The 22499-nt window shown below is 40.1% G+C and overlaps 1 protein-coding gene across 1 annotated transcript; it reads right to left on the bottom strand.

Moving 5' to 3' along the window:
* Window positions 1–362: 362 nt before the first annotated feature.
* Window positions 363–21884, bottom strand: LOC108714626 (ADP-ribosylation factor-like protein 8B). The gene is made up of 7 exons (XM_018259018.2): window positions 21592–21884; window positions 12893–12973; window positions 10536–10609; window positions 4897–4990; window positions 4208–4275; window positions 2852–2922; window positions 363–2769 (listed from the first exon to the last, which is right to left on the bottom strand). Exons 1-7 carry the CDS (start codon window positions 21712–21714, stop codon window positions 2720–2722), a joined length of 561 nt encoding a protein of 186 aa, XP_018114507.1. The 5' UTR covers window positions 21715–21884; the 3' UTR covers window positions 363–2719.
* Between the last annotated feature and the right edge of the window lie 615 nt (window positions 21885–22499).

The following is a 22499-nucleotide window of genomic DNA, read 5'->3' as shown; positions in this document are numbered from 1 at the left end:
TTGTTGTTTAGCTGTCACTGTATTAGGGCTAGGGCAACAATGTCTGTTTTCTGGTGTCCTTTCTTCTTACAGTAAAGAAGGTTTTACTAAAGACTGCTGGCATTGGTCTTTACCCAATGGAATCTCCCTGCTATTGTTTGTCTTCAGTTGCGGTATAGTTTAGTCGCTGTTGCAGCCCCAGTAGTTGTGTGGTAAATCCCACAGCTATTTCTGTGTAACCTCATTTGAATGAAGGAAAGCCCCTTATTACTGGTAAATGTGGCATTCAGTGCAACAAACATTTTTTAGCATAAATCTGCAACCAAAATGAAAATGAGAGAGGGAAGTGTGAGCATTGGGCAGTCCAATAAACAGACACACACTTTCATGAATCACAGTTTATTTTAAACATGTCATCTACAACTCATCAGTGTGCAGACTCAAGGCTAAAAATGGATTTCTCATCAACATTATTTCCATAAATAAAATACAATAAGCTTTCCGATTTAGGAGCAAAAAGTCTGTACAGTTAAAATAGCATATAAAACCCACAAACGCAGCACATTCTGGTACACAGCTAGGTATTCCAGGACCATTCAGTTGTTCAACTCCCGCTATCCGGCAGCTGGAAAACCCACAGTATGCTCACCGTTATTGTACAAGATAGGCGGAAGATATCAATTTTCCAACGCCATATAAAGTATATTGATGATCGACATAATGTTGTAAAGATTCAGGTACATCCACGGTGGCAGGTACGGAGCCTCCAAGGTTATCCTAGGTTTAAAAATATGGTTGCCAGATTTTGGGAGATACTTCTTGTTTCAGAAGATGAATTCAGCCCAAAAGCTGACAGAAGCCTTGGGTTTCACCACGGCTTAATGAACATCCCTCATGCACAAAGAAAAAGGATTAGTAATAACCATGGCAGTTAAGAGTCTGGAGCAAATAACACGATTAGTGGGATACATAACCCTGTAACCCTTCAGTGACTGTATTTTGTCAACAACTGGAGGGCCCCAGGTTTGCCTTCCCTTTACTAAGTGATGCTGAAACCTAAGGCACCACGTGAGAGACACGAAGGTGTTTTGTAACAAATGATTAAAAAAAACAAAAAAACAACACTATTTAGTTGACCGATTCCGAGCAAGCAGAGTGAGTAAACAATCTATTTATGTGGATTTCCTCATGTTTTAGGCACAAGCAAAAAAAAGGCCAAACAAATGATAAATAGCAGCAGTGTACCGTGAGTTAATTGCAGCAGAATCTACAGTGTCACAAACACATATACCTTTTGGGATAAAGGGGGGGAAAAAAGGGGCCGGGCTTCTGTGCAGGTCACAGTGGGGCTCAGCAATGGAAGACGGAGCTGGACGGAGCTCCACCAGTACAAGTGATGCAGTTATATCTGACCACCAGACTGAAGGGTAGGGGAATTTTGCAGTGTGAATGCTTTCTTCCTACTGCTAATTGCTCTGCATACTGAGGGATATACAATGCCCTGCATGGAAGTCACTGCCCTGCACACACCACATGACATTGCTTAGCACTTCTCCATCACACACGTCTGCAATGCAAGTCCAAATGATACATGATAATTGACCTACACACTGCAGGCCATTAATTTTGCATGCCCAACAAATGACCTAGAGCTCAAAAAATTACTTTGATTTGCCTACATTGCACATAAAGATGAACCCATGCAAAGCTCCCAAATACCATTTGGTAAATGAAGTATTGACAACCACAACACTGGGTTAGGAACAGTCTCGTGTACCTGGGCACATTACACATTACAGCTCTTCTGCAGCTTTACTTTTGCCTCTCGGTTCTTCTCAAAGTGCTTTCTGTATAGATTTATTGATTTACATAAGTTTAGTAATAAATGTACACAATTTCCTGCATTAACACCAGGGAGTGCAACTTCCTACACACAATAGTCATGACTTCTGTAGTGCAGGAAGAGGCCAGCCTTCCATTATTCTCAGCAAGGAACATTATCCAAACTGATGCTAGCATTGCTGTAATCTCCATGCAGAAAGCAAATAGCACATCCTAGATTGGAACAAAGGGTGTGTTCCAGTGTGGGAAGAGGGAGACAATTGAACAATGCAGTAACATGAATAAAATTCCAGAATTATCCATAAAAATGTAGAGGAAAGAAAAGAATTTCACAATCGAGAGACAAACTGGGATGCAGGTGCGAAAACAAAATGACAAGAAAGGAGGAAAGAGCAGCCAAATTTAAATACCAAATACGTTAAATGCAGAATGGAAAGCAGAGAGGGAAACAGTAAGTGTCAGCCTAAGAAGAGCTTATTCCAAAGTGGAGATAGAGTGGGGAAAAAGGAAAGATGGCCCTAGGAAAGTTGCGTTATTACTTAAGTATAGCCTCCGTTCCTTTGTGGAGAAAAGGGGTTTAATAGAAAGAAAGAGAAGTGGATGGTGCAGGGCTAAGAACGAACAGACTTGTTCTCTACTTGTTGTAGAAAAGAATTACTAAATGGAAGGTAAAGAGCAAAGTGCTGATGAGTGGGGTTAACTAGTAGGGTGAGGAGAATGCCTCCACTCAGTCACAGATTAAAGCAAGAAAAGGACAATGATGAGTTGAAAGCAGTCACTGGAAACGCTCATCTCAGGATGCAGAGCTGGACCAGGAAGGCACATCCAAGTGTGCAGAGCAGTGAGGCAAGGGCACGGTCCCAGGGTGCAGAGAAGCAGATTAACACTATAGAGCCTTTTAGCTGCGTCGTGACTTGGAATGCTGGATCAGCCACTGTAACGTTATATCTGGGGAAAGAACGAAAGGGTGAGGTTTCCCAAAATGATATAAATGCCGGCTTAGGTTGTACACTCTCATACCAACTCATACCTATGTTATCCTTCTCCTTGCAGGAAATGGAATAGCAGCATATTTCTCTGTCCTGGATCAAAGAAAGGTTCCTGTACGGAAAGAAAATTCATCATCACCTAAGCACTGTACACTGCTCTCTGTTCTGCATTTTTCAGTCCATAAAAACTCAGCCCATAATTGTTTTCTCTTTAAAGGGGTCGTGCACCTTTGAGTTAACTTTTGAAGTATGAGAGAGTGATATTCTGAGACATTTTGCTTCATTTTTTTATTATTTGTGGTTTTTGAGTTATTTGGCTTTTTATTCAGCAGCTCTCCAGTTTGCTATTTCAGCAAACAAGTCCAAACAACCATGCATTGATTTGAATAAGGGAACTTTGATACGAACAGGAGAGGGTCTAAACAGAAAGTTTAGTAATAAAAAAAAAGTACCAATAACACTGTTATAAGGCGTGGAAACAAGTTGCAACAATATACAGATCCCAGTGGATGGGGATCAGTAACTATGTAACAAGGCCCTTGCCAATGTGCTGTTAACTCCCGTTCTGTCAAAATGCTCCACTGCAGCCCTAACACTTACAGAGCATTTGGTTTTTTAGACGGGGTCAGTTACCAACATTTGAAAGCTGGAAAGAGAGTCAGAAACTATACAAAATATAAAGGGGCAGATTTATCAAGGGTCGAATTTCAAAGATAAAAATACTTCAAAATTCAACCATCGAATTGAAATACTTCGACTTCGAAAAATATCGAAGTCAACGTTTTTTTCATGGAATTTGGGTATCCTGCAGGTCGAAGAAAAATCGGTCGATCTAACGATTCGAAGGATTTCAGCGATCGATCGAACAATTTTACTTCGGCTTTTAAATATATGCTCTAGAAGGTCCCCATAGGCTAACATAGCACTTCAGCAGTATTAATTTGGTGAAGTATTGAAGTTGAAGTTTTTTTAAAGAGACAGTACTACGATTATAGAATGGTCGAATATTCAAACGATTTTACTTCAAATCAAAGTCTTAGTATCCTATTCGATGGTCGAAGTATTCAAAAAATGTCTTCAAATTTTTTCCTTCCCTTGAATTCACTTTGATCCTTGATAAATCTGCCCCATAATGTAGGCCAATTGAAAAGTTGATTAAAATTGGCCATTCTGTAGCATGCTAATAGTTAACTTAAAGGTACACATACTTCCATAATTCTCAGGCCTTGGGACACAAAAACCCCAGAAGCCCTTGTCTGGTTTCTAGTTTATATCAAGTTGAAAGCCAAATGATATGACAAAATTACACTCAAATGCATATGAATGTATTCTAAAGTTACTGGCTGCCCTTTGCCTCTCAGCCACCCATTCCCAAAGCCCCATGGATACTTGAATACATTTTCTCGATGAGCTGCTTCTCGTCCAGTGCAGTGTGAAGATCACGCTTGTTACCAAGCACTAAAATCTGAAAGAAAAAAAAAACAATAATTCAGAGAAGACAGAGTTCTTGCTGTCTTTATGAAGCCATACATTGCAGCATGTGTAACACAGTCCTGTGTTGGGCTTGGATTTGCTTCTCATTGCAGCTTGAGCAAGTAAGCAGCCGTTTATTTAATTTATGCCTGCAGCAAAAGTTCACTATAGTCCCACAATATAGTATTGTATGTTGCAAGCTACCTGGCTCCTGTTGCACCTGCATGAAGCATTTAATAAGGTATTTTTTATGAGAAACGTGCAATCATGAGTACAGAATAGCATGTAATTTAGTCATTCTGGGCACATATTAGGGTGTGCTAGGACCATGCCTCTATTATAAATTTGACGAAGAATGACTTGCTTTCTGCCCCATGATTCATGTAGCTACGTAGAGAACATACAGCTGTTTAGCTAGGACATTGGGCAGTTCTCTCATTGGTGATTTCTAAATATAAGCTGGTATCTACTGTACTATGGCTCCTGGCACCTGTTTGTAGTTTTATCTACAGCATTTTACTAGGAATTTCCAGACGTAGATGTATTTTACATGATGGTAATAGGGACTAGTAATCCTGTTCAGATCTTGGTTAGGAATGTTAAAGGTACACACCGGAATTCCCTGTAACTGAGGTTTGTCCAGAAGATTATGCAGCTCGTTACGGGAAGCTTCAATCTTTTCTCGGTCTGCGGCGTCCACCATGTACCTGTGAAGGAACAAAGGACAGCGAGCTGCCTTTCATTTATGAACCAGTCTCAAGAGATTGAAATTTATTTGCCGAAGAAGGCTTGCAAAAATTGTTATTTATCAAAGGACGAGTTTGGGAGGTTTTTATATCTCAAATAAACTCAATTTGACGGTTTCTATTATATGAAAAAACGTGAATGTAAAAAACTCGAATCGGCATAATAGGGGTGAAAAACTAAAACTGATTGAAAAAAAAATCCAAATATGACCTCTGCCACTGACTTTTACATGACCTCGACAGGTTTTAGCTTGTGTATTTTCGGATTTCAGCTATTTCCAGCTTGGGGGCATAATAAATCTCAAAAAATTTGACTTTAAAAAAAAAATAAAAATATTTGAGTTTTTTCCTGCAAAAATACGAGTTTTTACTGAAAACTACTGTCGAAAACTCAAATGTTTTGGGGAAAAAAAACAACTCAACCTTTAATAAATAAATACTGTGTCATATGCAGTAGTAAATGAAGCATCTTTGCAAGTGGTCTTATTTTACCTTTTCACCTGCTAGCTAGCTGGCTCCTAGCAAAGAATTCAGCAATGAAAGAAATTGTTCAAATACGCTGATAAAAGCAGTTAACATGTTGGTCCAGGTACAGGAGGCCCTACCAACAGCCCCCATCTTATAGATGCAGTTCACTCCTGATGGGTCTCTGTAGGCCCTCGTTATGATCACATGATCCAGGGTCAAGTGACTGACTAATTGCAGTTTGGCTCAGGGTCTTATAATGTATGCCCAACTTTAACGGATAAGAAAAGTTGGATTTTCAAGGTGTCAAAAAGGTGTCAAAATGGCAACCCCCCCAGTAAATTCAATTGCTAGTTTTTTCTGGTGCTCCTTTTAAGAGAAACATATACCAGCCTGGGGAAAAAATAAACTCAGCGCCATATAGACATTAAATTTACTCTTACCAGACACTCCTTTTTCTTTCAAGGGCCAGTGCATATTTTACCTAAAAGGAGCACAGAGTCAGGGATAAAACTTAGCGATTGGATTCACTGTCGGGTTCCTAACATTTTACAGCCCCGCAGTGAATCACCTTTTCCATGCCCTTTAATCTAATGGCCTAGATCAGTGATCCATAACCAGTGTCCCATCAGCAACATGTTTCTCACCAACCCCTTGTTGCTCTCAGTGGCCTCAAAGCAGGTGCTTATTTTTGAATTCCTGGCTTGGAGGCAAGTTTTGGCATAACAATCAAATATAATGGCAAACACAGTCTCCTGTAGACTGCCAGTTCACATAGGCCAAATAGCCAATCACAGCCGTTATGTGGCACCCCAAGAACTGATTTCATGCTTGTGTTGCTCCCAAACTCTTTTTACATTTGAATGTGGCTCATAAGTATAAACATTTTAGGCCCCTGGCATAGATATGTGTTATATCCATCTCCTCTTTAATCACTAGCCTAGCAGCCAAACTGCCATCTGATCTGATTGCTCTTTCCAGCCTGGCATTAACAGAGGCAGACACAATGGGGTATATTTATCAAAGAGTGAAGTTAGAGACCTCCACAGTCCTCTAGAGTGAAATTCCACCACTCTCCATTCATTTCTGAGGGATTTTTAAAGGCGTATTTATCAAATGGTGAACTTTCACCCTTTGATAAATACGCCTTTAAAAATCCCATAGAATTGAATGGAGAGAGGCGGAATTTCACTCTATGATAAATATACCCCAATGTATTTTTACAAGTGCTAAAATGCCCCTTCACTGTTTTTGTATAAGGCCAGTCTAAGCAACTTTCCAATATACAGTTATTGCACATTTTTACTGGTTGCTAAAGTTATTTCTAAATATAATTGCTATTGAAAGCGTCATCTGTTTCGCTGTTTATACGCCCTGATTATTGTTTTGACTCCTGAAAAAACGTAGCAGAAGCCAGACGATTAACCTGGAGGAGAATTGATTTTGATTTAGGAGTCAAAACTAGAAAATAAAGAGATAAATATATATATAAGGTGTGTGTGTTTGTGTGTTTGTGTAGGTGGGTGTGTGGGGGGGTGTGTGTGTGTGGGGGGGTGTGTGTGGGGGGGGGGGTGTGTGTGTGGGGGGTGTGTGTGTGTGGGGGGGTGTGTGTGGGGGTGTGTGTGTGTGTGTGTGTGGGTGGGTGTGTGTGTGTGTGTACACATATATATCAATGGTGCACTCCATGGACAGAGGTAATACCTGGGTGCCAGCAAAGAAAGTATACAAATAGAGAAGAGATTGCAGCACTCACAGGGTTTGTCATGAAAAAACAAAAAAGTTAGCCTCAATGTTTCAATCAACCTCTTGGTTATTTCATATGACTCCCTATATCACAAATTTATATGGGGACAGGACACAATAACGGTCTCATTCACTGAAGATATGAAGGTTTTTCTCATGACTATGGCTCAATGCTGATTGTTATCAATATAGTGTTTCTGCCACATTGTTTAGCCAATACAGTGTTTTTGTTACTTTGTTTAGCTGTGTTTGAAGCCTAGCTCTATTTGATTCAAGTTGCATTACCTTGAAATGTGTCATTCTAACCTTTGATCATACGAATTTGTACCTGCACCCTATGTATTTTTTCCTACTTTAACAAGTTTTTAATCCTATAAGCAGCAACAAGGCACTATCCTATCCTTTTTCTTCTGTGCTCTCTCTGTTTACCTCAACCCTATGGTAACTTTCTTTTATACGCTCTCTTTGATGCACTATAAGTTAGGACACTTTATTGGCCAATATGGACGCATTGATGGTTGCCTAGCAACTGATTTGGGCGCCACCCAAGGCTTTACCACCAGTGGGGTGATGGGGGTTCTGTATGTTTGTTTGTACTCTGCTCCTGACGAAGATCCCTGTGGGGGATCGAAACGTTGAGGCTAATAAAACTTTTTTGTTTTTTCACGACAAACCCTGTGAGTGCCGCAATCTATCTATCTCTCTCTCTCACAAAAAAACATCTAAAACTCGAATGAATATTCCCGACCCAAAAACTGTAATAGAATTCGACTAAACTTGAATCGAGTTTTTTCTCGGGAAAGCTATTAACATCTTCAAATGGGTCAACGGACCACTGCTAGGGATTTCTACCTGAACTCGGCAGGTTTTAGGTGACGTACTATTGAATTCTAAATATTTCCAGGTAAAATAAATCTTGAATTCGAATTTAAGATTGGATTATTCCCAACTGGAATTTGTGAGTTTGATCAAAAATCCAACTTGACAATTCGAATTTACAATTAGACCTTTCAATAAATGTGGCCCTTATTTTTTATGCAAAAAAAAAACAAAAAAAAAAACAACTTACAGTTTGAACACTTTTTTCAGGGCTGGGATGAGCATTAACAAAATCATGTCATTTGTCTGCTCTATGGCAGTATATTGCTGTGGCTGCAGCAATATATTCTGACTGCCCAGATGGAAATAAGTCCTGCAAATATTTGTTACCCTGTCCTAAGCTCTACTGTCTCCCTACACCAGGGATATCTAACTTTTGGTTACTTGCTAAGAATGCTGGGAAATGTAGTTTGCTATATTTAGTAGGGTGCATGTTTGATAATTCCGCATTAAATGTATTTTTTTTTGTCTAACTTGGTTGTTGAAGCCAAACAGACTGAACCTAATGACCTGCTATAAATAAAACGCTTTTTTTTCCTGCCAGAATTCATTGTAAACTGGAAATTCTAAATACATAAACTGGTAATACGACGTCTCTTCTATCTGTACGTTCCTGCACTCTTTGTAACCATCTACATTACACACATCAATGAGTTAGACGTGAATCATGTAACCAACAATCGTTCCTTTTCCCACTCATTCTATAAAAACTCTTTGTCACTCATTTATATCTGGGAACCGGGTGGGTTACTTTTCACTGTGGGTGCAGTGATTACGCAATGCTACTAATTAAAGTTAAAACATCCCATATGCCTGGGAGACTAAATCTATAGTAACTGTAGTAATTATAGCAGCCCGTGAAACAGTACTGAAACTTAACAAAGCGATGCACAACTGAAGTGAACCAATCATCCCCAGATTAGTTCACTATCCTGCAACAGATGTACAGGTATGGGATCAGTTGCTTGGAAACACATTATTCAGAAAACTCTGAATTACAGGAAGGCCATCTCCCATAGACTCCATTTTAATTATATAATTTTACTTTTTAGAAAGGATTTCCTTTTTCTCTGTAATAATAAAACAGTAGCTTGTACTTGATCCCAACTAAGATATAATTAATCCTTATTGGAAGCAAAATCAGCCTATTGGGTTTGTTTAATGTTTACATCATTTTCTAGTAGACTTAAGGTATGAAAATCCAAATTACGGAAAACCCCAGGATCCGAACATTCTGGTTAACAGGTCCCATACCTGTACAAAATACCAACAGACTCATGTGTTACGGCAATCGCAGTCAGTAAATACAGCTTTATTGCAACCACAACAGAAGACAGAGCTACCCAGCAGCTACAGTATACCACAATGATACATTCAAGTACAATGAAAGCACAATACGGCACAACCAAATTAATGCTACACCGCAAAAAATCTAGGAATCCTGCGAGTTGCGGTAATATTGTAAGGATTGCCAAGACTAGACAAGCAACAATAGACAAGCTGGAGAATACAAGTGTTCATAGATGACAAGATTGCAGTAAATCATTAAGATTATATTAATAATGTGGTAGCTCTATCATCAAGCTAGCATTCCATTAATGATATGCTGCAAAATACCAGTAAGAATGTCATGGTCATGATGAGCTACTGCTATATACACAAAATCATTATTAAATAATATTCTGAATAGGGATACACCGAATCCACTGTTTTGAGATTCTGCCAAATCCCTAATCCTTAGCGAATGATTTGGCCGAATGCTGAAAAGAATCAAACCCCTAATTTGCATATTTGAATTAGGACAAAGAGGGCCAAAAAGAACTGTGCGCACAGTTTAAAATTTTTTCTTACTTCCTTGTTTGTGTGATAACAAGTCCCATGATTTTAAGGACTAGGTTTAGCCAGACACTTGGGTGGTTATTTATCAAAGGGCGAATTATGTTTTTCCCAAAAAATGCCCGTTTTCGAGGATAGTTTCAGTAAAAACTCTAATTTTTCAGGTTAAAATTTTTTTTTAAGATTTATGCCCCGAAGCTGAAAATAGCTCAAATCTAAAAAATACTCCAGTTAAAACCTGCTACGGTCATGTAGAAGTCAATGGCAGAGGCCTCTTGAGCCATTTGAAGATGTTTGTAGCTCGATAAATTCGAGCGAATAGTTTTTTCCCTGATAACTTGATCAATTAGAAACATTACTGTTGTGATTTTATCGAGGTACAAAAAATCTCACACCCCTCACAAAACTGGCCTTTGATAAATAACCCCCTTGGATTCGGCAAAACCAAATCCTGCTGAAAATAGCAAAATTCTGGTTGAATCCCAAACCGAATCCTGGATTCTGTGCATCCCTAATTCTAAATAGCAGCAAGTATCGATAAGGTACTACATGGGATGATTTAGGGTGAAGAAAAAACACTTACACTATTGCGTTAACGCCACGGCAGTAGCGCTCCCACATGCTACGGAATCTAGGCTGGCCTCCGATGTCCCAGATCTGTACAGGAGAAATATCACACAGATACTGGCAATGCTCATATTACTAGTAGATTCTGTTATGTCTCTGCCCATGATGCCTTATGGGAGTATTAAAGCTCTCATTGTTGGTATCTAGGCAGTGTGTGTATGGCATGAGACAAGTAGATACCTTCTGATTACAGAAGGCTTCACTTTGCATGTTAGTAAAGAAAAAAGCTTCTGTATAAAATGGAGATAAAAGCAGTAAGCTTCAGAGGTGTATTTTATGAAACAGAGACACACAAAGTATGAAATGTAAGGAATGCATGTTGGCATAAAACACGAACATACAAACTCTTACAGGAGAATTGAACCCGCAACTAAAAAAACCCTTTCCCCCTAATCTACGTAGGCTGCCCCCCCCCCCCCGGGCAAATGGCCCTAACTTTTTACTTACCCCTCGGTGCAGATTCTGGGATCAAAGTTCACAGCAGCCATTTTCCCGTGTCTTCTTCCGGTGCTACGGCAATTTCCGTCCATTTTGGGGCATGCGCAGTTGTCGCAATCCGGTAAATTGCTCCAAATGCGCATGCGTCGCTTAGTCGGTCTCACTCTAAGATTACCGAAGACCCGGAAGATGCCTGCCGTGAACTGCGATCCCTGAATCTGTGCCGTGGGGTAAGTTAAAAGTTAATGGCATTTCCCCTGGGGGGCAGCTAGGCTGGGGGGCGGAGGGATGGGGGTCTATGTAGGGTAGGTTTTTTTTTAGTTACGGGTTGAATTCTCCTTTAAGAATAAGTGTCCTCGACAGAATTGAAGCCAGAACCTCAGCAATGCTAATAGGGAAAAGAGGGGGGGTTGCAACTTATATGAATTTGGCCATACTTTTAAGGTACATTTTTAGAATGTAATAGAGCCCAATCATACCTTTAAAACAAAACGAAAGCTCCAATTGAAAGGGAATGCCAAAAGTTAGGGCATCATGGGATACCCTGGCCGGTGCATTTGTGAGCGATTCGTTTCCTCCCTTCATCTGTCTTCAAAATCCAGCAGCTGACGCATGCATAGTAGAGCGAAAAAGCTGTCTTTTTTGTTAAAGGGACAGTAACACCAAAATATAAAAGCATTTTAAAGTAATTCAAATATGATGTACTGTTGCTATACACTGGTAAAAGTTCTGTGTTTGCTTTAGAAAGACTACCATCGTTTATAGAATAGGCTACTATGGCCATAGACATGGGGGGCAACCATTCAGGCTGAAAAAGGAGCAAAGTCACAGGCTACTTAGCACATAACAGATAAGCTCTGTAATACAATACAATGGCATTTGTTATCTGCTATGTAACCTGTGCTTTGAATGGCTGCCTCCATGACTACGCAGCACCTTGTTTATTTAAACTAAAGTTGTGTTTGCTTCAGAAACAGTTGTACCAGTGCAAGAAAACAGTACATTATATTTTAATTACTTTTTGGTGTTACTGGACCCATCACCCTAAAAAATTATTCAAAATCCTATTTTATCAAATTATTCAAGCAAAATGAACTTTACACTATATAAATTCTTTGAATCTTGTTTCCTTCAGTCTAGGAATTCATAATGATAGCAAGCAGGCAGGAGCCATTTTGCGGACACTATTAATCTCAGAATCTTTTTTGTGCACCAGAATGGGGGAACCAATGTCCATCCCCTGGTTACACAATTAAATGGTGAAGAGAACGGGGACATCAGTGACATCTAGGAAGTGCTGAATGGAAAGTGATTGTCTGTCCCCCTTCTATGCCTAAGGAAAGGAGGGGCAGGCAATATTTGATTGACAGCTGAGATTTTTAAATGAGCTTACAACAGCTATGAATGCTTTAAATAAAAAATAGAAATTGGATTTCATGTTTAATTTGAAAAGGACTTTTATTATACAGCTTTTTGTGTCTGGGTGACAGGACTATCAGCGAAAAACGATCAACATAACATGACCTATTGGTAACTTTTTTTTAATATTTAATATAGATTAACATTTTGAATATAACATATTTAGTGCCAGCATCACTTTGAGTCCAGCTTTTAACTCTACTGTACATGTGCGCCCATGCAAAGTAAGAGAATCGTTTGTTTGCTATTCCCCCGGGGCCAGTGCAATTTTCACCGGCCCAGGGTGTCAGGTAAGACATTACAATCCTTGGGGGGTGCCCTAACATTTGGCACCCCTAAGTGATTGGAGCTTTCATTCTCCTTAAAAGCAAAGCAAGATGTTAATAGCTGTAGGAAACTTAGCAGACATCTGTATAGTAGTGTAGAAAAAGTAGCAAGAAAGGAAAATAACCTGACCTTTATTGTCACGTTGCCTTTTGTCACTTTGCGCATGTTGAATCCAACAGTCGGTATCATGTCCTCGCTGAACTGACCTGACTAGGGAATGAAAGGATACAACTTATGAGACACAGAAAATATTCCCAGGCATGTCACATACTTATTTCCCCTGGGTCAATCCTGCAACTTAATAAGGCTAACTATGTAGCCATCTATGGTCAAACAATAGGTTGGATATGTGTCATGAATGAAATAGAACAGTTCTGCTCTAACAGCTAATGTGCAAGGTCAAGCTACTGTATCTTATAAATACAGATATGGGGTGCCTCATCCAGAAACCCATTATCCAGAAAGCTTCAAACCACGCAAAGGCCATCACTCATAGAATTATTTGCTTATTATGGAGTCTATTTTTTCCCAAGTTAGTTTGCTTTTCTCTGTAAAAATAAGATGTAATTTGTACTTAAAGAATCAGTCACATCAAAAAAAAATTTTTAAAAAGTTTGTATACTATGAAAAAAAATCACCAACAAATATTAAACTTTAAAATCGCAAAGTCTTTATTAAGAAATAACTTACTGAAACCCCTCTTCAGAAAAGGCGATTGGGTGATCCATCGTGCGGCGCTCGATTTCTCCTCCCTGCCTTCCTTATAGGAGATAGCCAGGGAGGAGAAATTGAGCGCCGAACAATGGATTGTCGCCCAGTCGTCTTTTCTGAAGAGGAGCGCAAGCAGAGTTTCGGTAAGTTATTTCTAAATAAAGACTTTGTGATTTTAAAGTTTAATATGTGTTTGTGGTTTTTTTCCTAGTATACTAACGAAATTTGATGTTACTGGTCCTTTAAGGTTAACTCAGCTTCATAAATCCATATTGGAGGCAAAAGAATGCTATTGGGATTATTTAATGTTTAAATTAGACAGAACAGGCAGACAGAATACATAAAAAAACAATACTATGACTGGATCACCCAAACATACAAGTTGAGTACACAATCAGAAGATCAGAGGTTACACAAAGTACACAAATTAAGGGAGATTTGCCCTTGCATGGCTTAAAGCTCCCAAGCTAATGTCAACAGGTTCTGGTGCTTACACCATGGTCGGGAACATTGCTGATGATAACCACAGAAGGCTTGCTGAATGACATCCATTCCACTGAGCGTTAGTCTGAATAAAATGACGCAAACTCTAAATGAACAAATATGGGAGTGTAACACAACAGCAAATATGGATACGTTCCTACAACACGTTAGAGCATGCACCCATGGACCGCAGGTTGGCTTATTTACCTGTTAGCACCTTGACAAGACAGCATTCTGTCACAATAAATAAAACCTATTTGAGAACTAAGATTCTAAACTGTTTGTTCTTCGTGGTGTTTAGAAGAAAGAATGTTCCTGAGCACATGGCATTGTTTTCCACTGAATAGGAAGCGGCTCCTGATCAGATTTTCCCAGTGAGAGCACTGAATAACCAGTTTACATGAAGACTGCTCTTACTTAAAGGGGAACTCTGCCTCAAAACCAAAATTTAAGGCCAGCTCAGCAAAGTAGTCAGACAGATCAGCAAAAGAGCGGGGGGGCTACACTTACGGAACCATTAAAAATCATGAAAAGTCTGCATATTTTTAATTGATATATAGTACTGTACAAAGTTGCTTGAAATTATGTTTACTTTTCAAAAAGCTCAAGTTATGTTTGTGTTGAGTTCCCCTTTAACAGCGCTATGTCACTAAAGTGACTTTAACAGTCCAATCCATGTCCAACAGTCCAATCCTCTACCCCATCCAAATTAATACAGGCAACTGTTCCCTTTGCTTCGGCTCTTCGGAATATCTGCTTTGGAGAAATTTACTTTATTCCATGATCTATTTTAAACACATCCTTACTTCTCATTCCATTCTTTTTAGGCGTATGTCAATGGACTCCGACCCCTGTGGCTGTTATTTACAGAACACCCTCTGCCACATTCAGTGTTTACTTTCTCTCAGCAATTGTCCTGGCCTCCTTGTTTTCTAACCTTTAGGCTGGCCACTTCCTTGATCTGGTCTTCACCAAAAATGTCAACCCCTCAGCATTTAAAAGTTATCCCTTCCATCTTTTGTAGCATCACCTGGTCACCTTTTCTGTCTCACACTCCTTCATCCCCCATCCCAAATGCCATTTGAACTACCAGCTCAAGAGACATCTCTCAGTTCCAACTTCCTTGTACACACTCTCCTCAGGCATTGATGTGTTTAATCCTGTGGCCGATTCTAGTTTCTCTAGATCCAGTTATTCCTTCTCTTCTGGAATTTTCTCAGTGCAGGTCTGTGTCTAGCATTTTCTAAAAAAAATAGCCACACAAGACCTATCCAATATCTGTCTACCATTCTCACTTTCTTCAACCACTAGCGTCGAAACTCCTAGAATAGCAGCCATATCAGCCACAAGAGCCAACTCAAGTACATATAAAGCTCCATATCTGTCTGATCACTGCAAGACCTCTTCCTTGTATTTACAGTCCCGAGTATGCTCGGTATAAGTTGCTGTTGAGTTAGTCAGTATCTTTTGAGTATTTCCAGTGCAGTCACCAGTAACAACGCCTCCAAGTATTAATATGGACCTTCACCTACTCAATGCTGCTGTACATTCAAGTTTAAGCTACATCATTTATAACCAAATTATTTGTAGTGGTTAAAGGACAAGGAAAGGTAGGCTTTACTGGGAGTGCCAAATTGTTAGGCACCCCCCCAGTGATTCTAGTGGCTTACTTCAGACTCTGTGCAATGTGCATTCAGCAGAGACTTTAGGTCTGAAGAATACATCATATTGTTTGGAAATCGGGTCTAATGAGGGGATGTATGCTCTGAAATTTGTTGTGTACACTGTGGTTGTATCTTGGGATGGGTATTCCACCATACTCTTTGGGTACATTAGCATTCTCTACACCATCCTGGAGAAACCCATGCATGGAACATGAATTCTTGACCGACTTCTGTTTTGTTCAATGCAGAGGATGCTGGGGCACTGGACAGTGCTGAGAAGAATAGTACATACTCCAGGCTGGTACATTTTGAGGGTCTGTAAGTAAGTGACTTGACTCATTGAATGTGCACAACTACTTGGCGCACTCCAGTGATTCTACCTTTCCTTGTCTTTTGTATTGGCAATTAAATAATCCACAGTCAGGAACGTGAATACGTATAAATGTTACTGAAATACTCTCACAAAGAAGCAATGTGATCTTGAGCAATAGCTTTCCTACATACCATATAGAAGTAGGGGAAACAATAAAACAAGTAATCAGAGTTAGAGTTGGTTATTACAGGTATGGGATCCGTTATCCGGAAATCCACTATCAAGAAACTCAGAATTACGGAAACGCCGTCTGCCATGGACTCCATTTTATCCAAATAATCCAAATTTTTAAAAATGATTTTCTTTTTCTCTGTAATAACAAAACAGTACCTTGTTCTTGATCCAAACTAAGATATAATTAATCCTTTTTGGAAGCAAAACCAGCCTATCGGGTTCATTTAATGTTTACATGATTTTCTAGTAGACTTAAGGTACGTAGATCCAAATTACGTAAGGATCCATTATCCGGAAAACCCCAGGTCTTGAGAATTTTGGATAACAGGTCCCATACCTTTATAATTTGTCATAACGCAAACTATTTCCCCTCTCCACTTACATGTCACAATGTGCTGCTTATGCACCTGATGCAGGCATGTGCCCGGGTTTGGCTGTGAATGTGCAGTTTTTATTGGTAATAACAAAAGAATTTCACTGTACAAGGCATACAAAGGGCTCTGAGGTGGCCCTGCCAACACCCAGAAACAATATAATTAGCATGGAGATGAAAGTATATGGAAAGCACTTGCAAAAACCTGTTTTCATGTAGCCCTAAGAGTCTTCCCAATTGACTTATCAGTCAGAAAGAAGATACCAAGGAATGATGAAAAAACACCAACTCAACAATATAAGGGAATCTATGATAGTAACTGCAAAACCACATACCACTGCAAAGTCACATTTTTCAAAATATTAACAATACTAGTGAAGGCTGTTGCTTTGATGGTGAAGAGTATGGTTTACACAACTAATTTCAGCTCCCACAACTCCACGTTAGACTGAAAGGCAACACAGTGGGGGGTTTCCAAACAATATGATGGTTTGTTCAGGATTTACCCAGACCCACTGTCTCTGCTGAGTGCACACTACACATGGTTTTGAAAAAGTTGCACATAGGAAATGTTGCGCATTCAGCTTGGGGACAAAAAAGAGAGACGGTAATTATTTTTCTATGCATAGGACACAGGGCTAAATGGCCCCTACCTAGAGCATGAAGAATAAAGAGGATGGAAAAAGCCGAGCTTTCTTAGGTACACAAATGCAATAAAGTAACCTACCTGGAACGATTCATGTTCCAAAAAACACAACTACAGCAACAAAAGTAAAAAAGGATGAAACTGGGGAGGCACAAAGTATGGGAATATCAGCAGTCAGACTTCTTTAGGTTATAGGCACAGAGGGCTGAAGACTCCATCTGTTTACAGTCTGTGTATTTTTGCAAGCTGATAGAAGCAGATCTGCTCCCTGCTCCATTGATTTGGATCCGGTCAGCCTGCGCAAGCGCGCACACACACACTCACACACACATAGCAGAGGTCAGCCCAAATACGCAAAAGGAGGCATCTGCAGCTGACCTCCATTTCATTCTGCTGTTTGTGTGTGCGCACACAGGCTGATCAGATTCAAATCAATGGAGCAGATGCTTCTCTCAGTCTGCAAAAATAAGTAGGCCGAGAGCAACTTGAGCCTTCAGCCCGTGTGCCCATAGCCACAATCAATATACCCAGTAATCCACTATGAAATCTGGCAACCTTCTCTAAAAGCTAAGCACTATAGAACAAAAGCAAGGATATGTCTCATTTAATGGCAAAAAAAAAAGAAAAAAAAAGTTTAAAACATAGGAGATTCAACGTGCATTTTTGCGTTCTTTGGAATTCACAGTTTTTTTTCTGTATCTTGTGAAATACTTAACATTTCTACTATACTTCCTCATTTTCATAGTCAATCTCCTTGACAGCAGCCTTACTAGCTATACAGCAATAAAATGACTGTGCGGGTGGCTCCTCCACAAACAACAGGGCAATGGTTTGAGTAGTTAACTCAGGGGCGCCTAAAATGCCAGTAGACTTTAGCTGATGATCAGTAGATCTCAAGACACTATCAACAAACAGCTTATTTAAATCATCCTCCTGTTTCATGCTTTTCATTCAGATATTTATTATGTTAAGGTTAAATAAGAAATAGATGTTTGTTAAATATAGCAATATACATTTTCTCAAAAATCAATATAATAATTACCGTAAGTAATATTTTCCATGGAACAGAATGCTAACAATGCTTTTATGGATGTAGATCATAATGAGACAACATCACTAAAAGTAGACCTCACATTTGTAAAGTATGAGATAAGAAAACAAAAACAGCAACACTATCCTTTTAGTCATACAAGAATGGCAAACAGACCTCTCTTGTCCCTCTCTTAAGGCTAAGGGCACACTAGGCGATAGCGCCGCGATTTGACTCGCGGCAACTTTTAATCCGCAATCGCTGTGGAAACTTTGGCGCTGGCGTCTATGGGGAATCGCGTCAAATCGCCAGCGTAAAAACACACGCGGCGATCTTTTTTCTATTGTCGCTCGAAATCGCCTAGCGAGGCGATTTCGAGCGACAATAGAAAAAAGATCGCCGCGTGTGTTTTTACGCTCGCGATTCCCCATAGACGCCAGCGACAAAGTTTCCACAGCGATTGCGGATTAAAAGTCGCGGCGAAAAGTCGCCGCGAGTCAAATCGCGGCGCTATCGCCTAGTGTGCCCTTAGCCTAAGCCTGGCAGTATGACCTATTCCTACAACTGCTCTTTAAAACACCTTCAAAGTGTAAACTTCTAGCTGCCACCCACTGGCCAGCGGATATTAATGGTCTTTCCAACATTAAAGGAGAAGGAAAGGCTAAATTACATAGTTACATTGTGTAGTAATGAAGTAAGCTTTATCAGAAAGGTCTATATAAATACACCAATAAACCATCAAAGTAATGCTGCTCTGAGTCCTCTGTCAAATGAAATACAGCATTTCTTTCCTTCGATTGTGTACACATGGACTTCTGTATCAGACTTCCTGTTTTCAGCTTAAACCTCCAGGGCTAGGGCTTGAGCATGCTCAGTTTGCTCCTCTCTCCCTCCCTTTCCACGCTCCATCCTCCCTCCCTGCTGTAATCTGAGCCCAGAGCTATGAGTGAGCACGGAGACTCAGACAGGAAGTGATGTCACACCAAGCTAATATGCCAGCTGCTATCCTAAACAACCAGAGAGAGCTTCTAGAGCTGTTTACTTATGTATGGTAAAGCATTCTGCAGAATAAATATAGTGTTATAGCTTGCACTATTGTGGCTGATCCATTGGCAATAAACTGCCCGTAATAATTATTAGCAAGTAGAAATATCTCCTGCATAACAGTTCCAACTATCCTGATCTGTGAAAAGAAGCACATATTGTTTCTCAAGTGTTAAAGGAGACATATTATGTGAAATGTGCCATGACATTAGGTTGACTTATTGGAAGTTTCTGCAAAAACCCTACTAATCCCGCCCATCTGTTCCACTTCCTGCTGCTTCCTTTCCCAGGCTGTGCAGGGGAGCTGGCACCAATCAGCAGCTAGGCTGACCTGATAGGGAACTGAAACCTGTTCTTGCTTGTGTGACTGCAGGGCTGTTATTGGCTATCCCTCTCCTACTGTGCTTTTGGCTGGCCCGGATTTGTGGAGAGGATATCAAGGCCCGGACTTAAGGCGGCAGAATTTTAGGGGGCGGCATGCTGCCCAACCACACCCACATTGGTTCAGAAATACTGGGGATGAGAAGGAGATATGATCGTTTTTTAAATATCCCGTGCGCCAATCCCCATTGCTCCGGTCCGAATGATGAAAATGTGAGCAAATAAAAGGGAGGGGGACAGGGGCAACGAACGACATCGGGCCTAGGGGTGCCCTCTGTGTAAATCCGGGTCTGGCTTCTGGCAGGGACTGTTAGGACACACCTACCCCTCATCTGAAATATGGACAGGAGCCATAGCAGATCTATAGGGAGCTCCAATAAAAGGGACATTTTTAAAGATAATATTAATTTTATCCCAAAGTTAATGCAAATAGTAGTCATAGCCTATAAAATTAGTGGGGTTTAAAGGGGTTGTTCACCTTTAAGATAACTTTAAATATGATGTAGATATTGATATTTTAAGACAATTTACAATAGGTTTTCCTTTTTTATTATGTGTTTTTTTTAGTTATTTAGCTTTTTATTCAGCAGCTCTGAAATTTGCCATTTCAAACAATCTGGTAGCTAGGATCCAAATTACCCTAGCAACCATGCATTGATTTCAATAACAGTCTGGAATATGAATAGGAGAGGGCCTGAGTAAAAAAACGAGTAATAAAAATTAGCAATAACAATACAATTTGTTGCCTTACAGCCAGGGCATTTTTTTTTAGAAGGGGTCAACGACGCCCATTTGAAATCTGCAAAGAGTCAGAAGAAAAAGGCAAATAACTATGAAAAAAAAAAAAAAAATCATGAAAACCAATTGAAAAGTTGATTAGAATTGGTCATTCTATAACATGCTAAAAGTTACTTTAAAGGGGAACCACTCATTTAATGTATCCCATATGTCTGCTTTAGACAACATATACAGTACTACTTCTAATTTCAATGGCAAGTCCCTGGTTTATATGATAATCATTGGGGTTGGAGCAAAACAATTGCAATTTTATCTAATGTATAATAGACCCATCAGAGCAAGTTGCTGATTGGTTGCTATGGAGAAATTGTCCATGGAGACATGCTTCCAATAGAGTGATTCTTTAATGGCAAAGCATAACATAGGGTTGCCACCTGTTCAGTTTTTGGAAGGCCTGTCAACTTTCTGTTCGGTTTTTTAGCCTTATGAAACCCAACAATAATCTGGTCAATACAAGAAAAACATATAAATACAAAGATGCCTTAGTTACTATCGAGTGCAGTTCATTTCTTAATATAACAAACACAGCAAATCAATCAAAAAATAAGATTTTTTTTTCTAAATTAGCATTGCTGCATTTCAGAGCTTTCTGGATAAGTGATTTCTGTATAATAGATCTCATCCTTTAATGAAAGGATTGGGCTTACTCGTCAAGCAGAATAGGGATTGGGTGGCCACCTGTATGGTTTTGAACTGGGCATCAACACTTTAAAACATTGACAGCGGCAGGTAAGTGATGCAATAGCCTCACCCTGGTGTCATAACTCCATGTCATGATTGTGCCCACCTCTGATGTCATCATGCCTGTTCTGACATCACTGCCCCACCCCCTTGTTGGGTTTAGTCATCAGCAAAGGTGGCAACCCTAGGATAACATCAGCATTCTGAAATGCCCCCATATCCTAACAGCAATCTGACAAATAGCCCACAGCAGTGAGAAGGACATTAGCAGAAATAACAAGTGTGACAGTAGAAATCCCACAGCCTAACCCTGTAATATTCCTAAGGATACTGAACTATGATTGTCAGGCTAGGCCATGTATCTGACTCCAGCTTTGAGAGTTTATGCTGGTTTACTACAACTCCCAGCAGCCCCTGCCAGGCGACATTGTGTTCATTAACAGCCTCTAGGAGCGCTCCGCTGTTCTCACCGCTATAACATTGACGAACGTGGTTTTTCCCGAGTGCTGGAGTCCGACCAGCGTGAGCTCCATCTCCTCCTTCCAAAAGAGAGAGCGAAACCAGTCCAAAAGCCGGGAAAGGAGAGACATCATGTTGGGTAGGACAAATAGAAGCGAAAAAAGAAGAAACCAGGACTCGGAGACTGTCAGGGATTAACCGGTGCAATGATACCAGCTGGGGGAAGCGGTATTGGGATACACCGGAAGTGTAGGGCGCCGATTCCAGAAACTGGAAGCGGAAGGGACAGCACGGCACCAATAAGAGGACACCCCTCATATGCCTATGAGAATGGTATAACCATAAACGTACTAAAGCGGTGGAAGGGCTGATTTGAGTAGAGAGATGGGGGGAGGATTTGGTGCTGTAAAGTTAAGCATTCATCTGGAAATGACAAGTAAAGAAATACTTTTGTTTCGGCTTTATCAATAACATTAACACTTTCTGTGTCTAAATTCCCCTCCCTGTCAGGGTTGCCAGGTCTAATTTTCCAAACCAGCCAAAGTCAGCCAAAAACCAGCCAAGAGGCACTTCAAAAGTAGCCGACAAATAGCACAATATTATTATGTCCAGTGGAAAGAAATCTAAAAAAAATAAATGAATCTGTGTGAAAATACGCTTTTCTCAAATTTTCACTGTTTTGCTAATTTTTCAGTGAAGCAAAATGAGGCAGATTCGCCCATCACCAGGGTGGTAACTACAAAGCGGGGCCCAGGAGGTATAGGGGCCCCATAAGGCCCTAATACATATACAATTTCAATAAATATTAGTGAAACAGGTCAAGCTATAGACATTTTGGTGGCCAGAAGATTTTTTTGACCCAAAATGGAGGAGAGTCACTGGAAAATGCGAGAATGGGACGGGAGACTGGGGTACAGAG

Source organism: Xenopus laevis, chromosome 4L (genome assembly GCF_017654675.1).
Source record: "Xenopus laevis strain J_2021 chromosome 4L, Xenopus_laevis_v10.1, whole genome shotgun sequence".
Taxonomy (NCBI): Eukaryota; Metazoa; Chordata; class Amphibia; order Anura; family Pipidae; genus Xenopus; species Xenopus laevis.
This window is presented reverse-complemented; position numbering and strand designations above follow the sequence as displayed.

What these genes read in the sequence shown, in the direction of transcription:
- LOC108714626 (XM_018259018.2), bottom strand. Translation starts at nt 21,714, where the DNA reads ATGATGTCTCTCCTTTCCCGGCTTTTGGACTGGTTTCGCTCTCTCTTT. An exon ending in AAGGCAACGTGACAATAAAG is followed by an intron (nt 10,610 to 12,892) that starts GTCAGGTTATTT and finishes TCTCCTGTACAG; the next exon opens with ATCTGGGACATCGGAGGCCA. An exon ending in CTCAGTTACAGGGAATTCCG is followed by an intron (nt 4,276 to 4,896) that starts GTGTGTACCTTT and finishes TTTTTCTTTCAG; the next exon opens with ATTTTAGTGCTTGGTAACAA.